Source organism: Cariama cristata, unplaced genomic scaffold, assembly GCF_000690535.1.
Source record: "Cariama cristata isolate BGI_N322 unplaced genomic scaffold, ASM69053v1 scaffold922, whole genome shotgun sequence".
NCBI classification, from domain to species: Eukaryota; Metazoa; Chordata; class Aves; order Cariamiformes; family Cariamidae; genus Cariama; species Cariama cristata.
This window is the reverse complement of record NW_009603051.1, coordinates 137,344-145,303: the sequence shown is the minus strand read 5'-3', so window position 1 is coordinate 145,303 and position 7,960 is coordinate 137,344. Positions and strand designations below refer to the sequence as shown.

The 7,960-nt window shown below is 37.6% G+C and overlaps 1 protein-coding gene across 1 annotated transcript; it reads right to left on the bottom strand.

Moving 5' to 3' along the window:
• Positions 1-4,520: 4,520 nt before the first annotated feature.
• TSHZ2 (teashirt zinc finger homeobox 2) lies at positions 4,521-7,592 on the bottom strand (the record flags this gene model as incomplete). Its single annotated transcript, XM_009695013.1, has 1 exon — positions 4,521-7,592. A coding segment is annotated over one exon (3,072 nt), but the record flags the coding sequence as incomplete, so codon positions are not given.
• Between the last annotated feature and the right edge of the window lie 368 nt (positions 7,593-7,960).

Here is a 7,960-nt window from a genome sequence, read left to right as displayed (position 1 = left end):
GGGACTGCCCCACAGAGTTTTTTTGCCATTGAGAAGTCAGTATTTGCCAACAAGATATTGTCAGAAAAGTCCCATTCGAAGTGGATAATCAAGGCTTTCATTGCAATGAACCCTCTCCTTCCGACTGATGATGTGGTGAGCAGAACCCTTCGTTTTGTTGGTAAATTCTTCCTACAAAATCATGGTGGACAGAACTGCAGGTAGTTACGTCCCAGCATGTCTGATTCTCCTGAAAAGGCCTCTCAGTTTTTAATGTTTCTTGCTAAGGCGAAATGAAAGATGAAGAGCAAGCTCAATTCTCTAAAATATAGTTTTGGAGTACTAATTCACACAATTGTCCTTCCTCATGTAACACCAATATTGGCTAATAGTGGAACACGATGTTCAGAGCAGCTCCTAGTGTAGAGAGGTGAGAAAATAAAATCCACAGAAGAAAATCTTCTATTTTGGTATACTTAACACATACAGTTATCTACGTGCCCTATATATCATTTAACAAATTGCTTTGCAATTCTTACAGGGCGTGGTATAATGACTGATTTAAAATCACTGCATTGCTTAAACTGCATTGTTCTTCATCAAGTTGAGTCATTTTTATGTGAGGTGTCAAGCTCTCTAACAAATAACTGCTGCCAGACAAATCAAGTTCCTCATCTTAAAGCTACGGCTAAATAGTTTATAGCTTTAATCTGCTCACTGAGGTGTGCAGTCTATGACAGTAATTATAAATGCAAGGAGAAATTATAGCTGAATGCTTTAACTGCATTAGGAGCCATTTGATGAACAATCATGATTGCCTGCTCATTTTCAACAATAGAGGGCAAGTTAGTGTCAGTGCATTAGAGGATTTTCAGTTCTGCTCTGCTCTTTCTTCCATTTACCACAGAATGTCAGTTGTCTCCTATAAAGTAGAAAAAAAGCACTGTAGAAGCTTTAGACTTGATGGTTAAAAGAAGACAAAGGAGGAAACAGAGAAAAACTGTTTATCATTATGACTCATTTTTTTTTGTTTTGCAGCAGCTTTACTTTCAAATTAGTTCATCTCAGGTAGCTGCTTGTTTACTTATCAAGCTCTTTTGAAAAAGAAATCTCCCCAATCAAGTTGGTAAATTTGACTCTATAGAGATTTATTTCTCTAAAAAGTTGTAGATAAGACCACAGAGACCCTTGGTTACTGATCAATTTATAGACAAATTCACCTGACTTTAAACTGAGAAAAACAATTCTGCTTTGTCTTTTTTCTCAGGACAACATAAAGATTCTAATTTAGTTGAAAAAATGAACAAATATTCTTCAAAGGTATAAGTCAACACACAAATTACTTCTAATTAAAGCCATGTTCCCTAATGTTCATGGGTTTTCTTTGAAGAATAGCAATAAAACCAAATTTGAAGCAGGTTAAATGAAAAAGACTAGAGACATCCGATTGTTGTATATTACACATAATTTTACATTATATTACTCAACCCGTATCAGTTAGAAGAATTCAAGAAAACACCAAAGATGAATATAAAACAGATATATACATCTTTACATTTAAGAAGAATTTATAGCAAATTTCTTATGAACAGCCTCACAGAGGTCTTAAAAATAAATCCATATACATAACACATTTTTCTACAGTACTAACCCAGATTATTCATTTATATTTTTAATGATAGCTAACATTATAAAATATAGCCTTTAACAGTAAATTTCATTGAAATATAGGAAGTATTTTATGTATTTCTATACTTCGAGTACTCTTTCCACTTTTTATTTCTGTTTATTTCCATATATTTTCTCTATTTTTATTTCTGTTTCACTACAATATTGCCTAGAAGAAGTAAATGAAAATGCATGTGTGCATTTTAAGAATCTCGGTATGCTTTATATTTCTTGTTTCTAAATACTGTGCTCTCCTCTATGTTATTATTCAAATGTATACTGAATCTTAAAAATAACATGGTAAGAATAAGTAAACTCTGAAAATCCCTGTTATTTGATTCAGTCTCCTTGCAGATCTCAGGAAGAAACTATATGAATAAACACTGGCCTCCACACTTCTAACATAGTCAGAACTTCAGTAGGCTTACGGCTCCAAAACTGTAATAAAATCTTTACAATGCTATCCAAAATACCCCATCATTTCATACAATTTGTGCTATCATGCATACCAACTAAAATTATAGTTCCAGATAACAGTGCTATCACTCTGTCATTGCAATTTAAATATATTTTTTCAAAGGTAAGATACAACCTGCATCTTGATATAAATTAGAAATGGATGAGTATTAAGAGGACAGCAATTTCTCGGTACCCAAAGGCAGGAAGGACAGTACCTTATTTATGTAGTTACGTATCACCTGAATAATACCTGCAGTGTGTCTGTGCAGGTTATTACAATACAGAGACCACTTTTTCTTCCCCTGGAGATTTTTTTTTCTTTGTGTCTGTTCCCCAAATCCTCAGAAATAGTAACATGTTTATAAAGGTGGGTGTTTGGTTTGCCTCTTAGTAATAACACAGTGGTTTTAAGACCAAATCTGAAACATTTGTCATGTATTAAGCCATGAATGTGCCAAAATAACTGTTACATTAATATATTTGGCAGATAGCTTTTGTTTGATAGTACCCAAATTATTGGTTTACTCTAATATCTCCTATGCGAAAACTATGAATGTCAGAGTTCTAATAATCATTAACTGATGGGGAAGGAAACAAGGTATGGTACATTTTTCCTAACCAATCTCTTGTAGTTTTCTGATATTTTGTCAGGTATGTTGATTTTGAATAGTCAGATAAATAAGAAACATTTATTTATTGTGTTCTAATGTTGAATTAAAGATACCAAAATAGAAACTTAAGGGTATTAGCCCCATTTAGAAAACAAACCCCCTTTGAGTCAGAAAATATTTTGCTGGCTGAAATACGCAGAAAGCATAAATCTAGTCAAATGCAGACGGCACGTACAAGATGTATGCAAAACTTAAATCTTATTGCACTTGAATACTGATGTTATACTCTACAGCAATAGCTTCTATTACCCATCCCAAAGTAACCCTTTGATTAGCGGTTTAAATTATTCAGAAGTAGCCTTTTTAATGGAGCTTAAGTGATGCATAGTCCTTGTGCTGGGTCTGTACACAGAAAGTGTTTCTTAAAGCTTCATGAATATTTGCAGCAAACAAATGTGAAATCTTCACACAAACGGGTATTCATTCTCAAAGTGCCTGCACTCGCAATTAGCCAGAGAATAGCCACAATAGCAGGTGGCGTAAGTGACAACTCACAACACATCTTTAATTTTGGCTGTCTGATGAATTCATTTTCTGAATGTTATTCAAGTAATGAACACGTTGGAGAAAATCTGAAGCTGTACATGATTATTCTGTGAACAGAAGCAGAGCCTGAGTCTGCTGGAGAAATTCTTGGGAATGACTAACAGACCCCTCCTGGAAATAAACTCATTAGAACAAAAAACTTCTATTTGGACTTTCAGTTGATGTTCTGCATATTTATTTAAAACAAGAATATTCAAGTTTGTGAATCAAGTAAAATTAAAATGCAAAAATTGTGTGTCATCTGAATATTACATTACATGTTATAAACATTGGCTGTGGCAGTACTTGAGTTGGTGTTTCTTTCAGCAAAAAATAGCAACACTAATGTAGAAGTATCCTACTAACAGGTCTCTGAAATATTAAGGTTGTAAAAAATCTAGCTGCTTTCTCAATTAAGCATTAACTCCCCAAGGTTATATGAAAACTTGCACTGAAGTCAGTGATGTTTATGGATTGACTAGCACTCCCACCAACATGAAACAAAATAGAAACAAACATCTTAAAGATTAAAAAGGAATGATGGAGAGATAGGTTAAAATGATGCAACAAAAAAGGCCACTCACAATAATAAGTGAAAACTAAGTGTAAAATTTTAAAATATTTTACAAAACTGAGTATTCAAATAGCAACAAAAGAATAATCAAACTTCTAGATATAAACTTTTCAGAGTTATCTGTAGATTCTTGAGGCCGGGTTTGAGATTATGAGAAACTTGGAATAATTAAGATTTTGCTAATTTGACATTTGAATCGTCTTCTTTTCCCCCGTCAAAATCAGATTTACTGGTTTGTTAGCACTGAGAGAGGTAGTAATCTTTTGATTTTCAGTGCTTTTTTTCTGCTTTTTCCATTCTCATTGCAAAGAGTAGCATTGAGTTGTTGCATTCCACATTGAAATGTATAGGATGTGAAATGATTAATTCTTAGAAACAAAAAAGAGAGTGAGAACTGGGAAAACAGCCGTTTTGAAAATATTAATAAGAAGCAACTTTTTTATAAGGGCAACATCTTTATGCATTTACCAAGCTCTCTCCTTGAAAACGCTATAAAACGGATACGTACATGCAATTAGATTAATGAAGAAGTACATTATGCATTTTATACTGTTTTCCTGCTTTTAAGAAAGTACGAATGTCTTACGAAGCCTCCTTAAAATGATGAAATTAAAACTCGCTATAGAGCATGCATACCTTAAGAGTTATTCTTCATCCACTTCTGCTACAAATTGTGAATGGTGTTCTGGTGACTTGCTGTGTGTTTTGCTTAGATGAAGTTTTACTGCATGTTTGCTCGCAAATGTCCGACAGCACAACTTACATTTGAACTTAGAGTCTGTGTCCTCTTCTCCAGCTATTGTTTCAGGAGACCTTTGAACTGAAACTCTGGAGATTTCTTGCTCTACCTTGGTTTGCTGCTCCACAGCCAGCCTGTTCATGTCTTTCATTTGGAAACCTAGATGGGATTCTAAGTGGCTAATGTAAGTAGATGGGGTTCGAAACTGAGATGCACAGTCGCTGCAATAAAAGACTGGATGTCCTTTGTCCATGTTTTTCAAAAACTTTGTTCCTCCGGTTTTCCTAAGTTGATACTTGACATTTGCCAGCCAATGGCTAATGGTGGTCATTGACAGTCCAGTAAATTTTGAAATCTGCATGCGCTCTTGTGGGCCTAGATCTGATAATAAATATTTACCTTCAGATGTCTGGAAGAGGCTGGAAGCAAACTGAGCTTGCAAAATAAGAAGATGTTGAGGGTTCCAGTTTGACTGTCTGCCCTTCCTTTTATGCAGAGTGGAGACTTCTGTTGAGACATCCTCAAAACGTCGGACATCTATTTCCAATTTCATAGATGGGATCCTTGAAGACGCAGCAGGTTTTGGTGTAGTAGCTTTGGGAAGAACTTTGACCATGTCAGCGATGTCCGACAGAGCATGTTTTTGAGGTGGAGAAGTACAAGATTGTGCTTGAGCTGACTCAGCTTTCTTGCCTTTGGATTTGGTCAGGTCAATAGGCTGATCATTGTTTTCAAACAAATAGTGCCTGGATACACTTGCAGGCTTTGGTGGGGTTGGAGCAGGAGATAAAACTGGCTTCTCCATCATATTTAGATTAGGTTTGTGAAACATAGAAATTGTGCTAGAGCTGGGGCTGGAGTTGGATTGAGGCTGTAAAGGCTCAGTGGCTTTGCCCAAGTGATTATTCAGTACTGACTGCAGAGCACTGAGAGGGTTGACACAAGGCAGTTCAGACGAATGGTTGGCAGCAGCACAACCATTACTAAGAGAAGCTGCTGTTGGTTCCTTGAGGAGTGGTTTTTCTTTTCCGCTGTCCTCTTTAATTTTGTCTTCTTCTTTCAGGGGAAATGGTTCTGTCTTTTTTGGCTCCACAGGGACTTCAGATTTGAGAGGCGCTCTCTCACTCTGGTTGAGTGAGGCAGGCTCAGCTTGGATGCCCTCTTTAGCATAGTCCTTTTGTACCTCCTCCTTGTCATCAGTTTCCTTCTTCACTTGAGTGCACTGGGCCACATTTGCTGAGATAGGGACCAGAGGCATGACCTTCCACTTTGGGGCTATGGGCCTCAATTTGTTGGTGATCGTTGGCCGAATTTGCAGTACTTGGGAACCCACAGGCAAAGATGGCTTAGCTCCTTCGGAGAGCTGATAAGCTGCATGGATGCTGGGATATGCACTCCAGCTGGGCGCTCCATTTTGAGCTTTATTGATGGCTGTTGTGACAGTGTTCTCCAAGGACTTTAAAATATCTCCACCACCCTTTGAACCATCTTCTAAATCTTCTTCTCTGAGGTACTGGTATTTCATTGTGGGATCCAGTGGTTTCTGAAGAGTGTCTTCATACTCTTCAGTTTTTACTGCTTTCTCTTCTTTGTTTGCATCATCAGCTTTATCTTTTTTACTTTCTTTTTTCAGTTCAGATGTGGGAGCTATGCATTCTGCAGATGATTTACTGGTTGATTTTGAGATCGAGCTGTCATTGGCTGGTGCTTCAGACAGCGATTGCATTTTTTCCACAGCTAAAGGATCCAGAACAAGTTGCTTTCCCTTCTTTGAAGCTGAACTTGTGACTTTCAAGAAATGGCCCGTGACCATCATGTGGGTTGTGAGCTGCTGCAAAGTATCATGGGAACTTCCACATTCCATACACTTCAAAATCTGGGATTTGCAGGCCTCAAATTGCCATGTATAGCTGGCACCATTCTGGTAGCCATAGCGGTTGTTAGATGATAACTGCAGGTTCGCATTCTTATGAGGAGAAAAAGTATCTGAGAAAGACCCCGTTGTGGAATCGGGGGAACAAGGCCTGTTAACATCAAACACACGTTTCTTTGCTGGAGTGACCATTTTTGAAGAAATGGTTGGTACCGGCTCCTTCAAAGGCACTTTTTGGTAATGTTTTGTTTTTATCATATGAACACTCAGATCTTGAAGGGAATCAAAAGAGTCACCACAGAACATACATTTCAGAACTTTTTGTGCATCTTCCTTGTCCATGTCCTGGAAAGCCCTTTTTCGGGGCTTTGAGTAGCTGGTAGGTCTGTGCTTGTCCTTTTTATGGTTGTCATCTTGGTAGTGACCTGTCTCATTCATATGAACCGTTAGTTCTACCAAAGTGTCATAGGCAGCGCTGCACTGTCGGCACCGAAACCGGCTGGCGCCTGTGAACACAGTTCCACACATTTTGCTGCTCTGCCTGTAGAGCTGGACTGAACTGAACAGGTTGGGTTTCGAGACAGGTCTGGAAGGTAAATTCTGCTGTAAGCTTTTTGATAGTGCGTCTTGGTGCCAATCAAAATCAGCTTTGTTACCTCCATTTCTGTTGTCACAACTCCTCTTTTCAGAGTTAGACAACTTGAAACCCAGCCCTAAGCCTGTCCAATAAGAGTCTGACAGTATGTTGGCATAGACTGCTGTCATTTTATCCATGCAATCATGTGCTTCGTTCTGGGCTTTGGGACGGGCGCTGTTTTTTGTGTCCTGTGGCTCTCTAGAGCAAATGCTTTTAATATCTGTCACATGGTCACTACCATCACTTAGTAGTGATTCATTTTCTGCATCCTGGTTAGATATATGACTGACAGGGGAATTCTGGTAACTAAAGTTCCCTTTCTGCTCAGGACCCACTTCGTGTTCTTCATCCGTGCCAGTGTCATTGCTGCCCTGGAGTTGAGCAATCGAGTTGTTGTCATCATCATCTTCTTCCTCCTCCTTTATATCCTCCTCTTCCTTTAAATCTTCCTCTTGGACATAACCTGAAATGTAATGTCAATATATGAAACAACTTGTTAAAGGAGAACACTATAGTTCGAGTTTCCTAGTTTCACTATGTGTTTTCTCTACCGGACTTCGTTTTAATCTACAACTTTATTGCCAGTTAGTTCTGCAAGTGAAAAAAAACAAATGATGTCTCTTTTTGTGAAGGCTGCTGCATTTTGTTGGCAGATGATCATAATTCTTTATAATTGTCAGAGATTCTGAGTTAATAATTTTGCTGTCATGGAAGTGTAATTCTAACTAAATGTCCTGTAATGGGACAGTTGGAAAATTCATATGTAAGAATTTAAAGTTTATACTAAAAGCTTCAATTCTATCAAATTGCTTCTAGCCTCAGTGAAAGAAAGGGT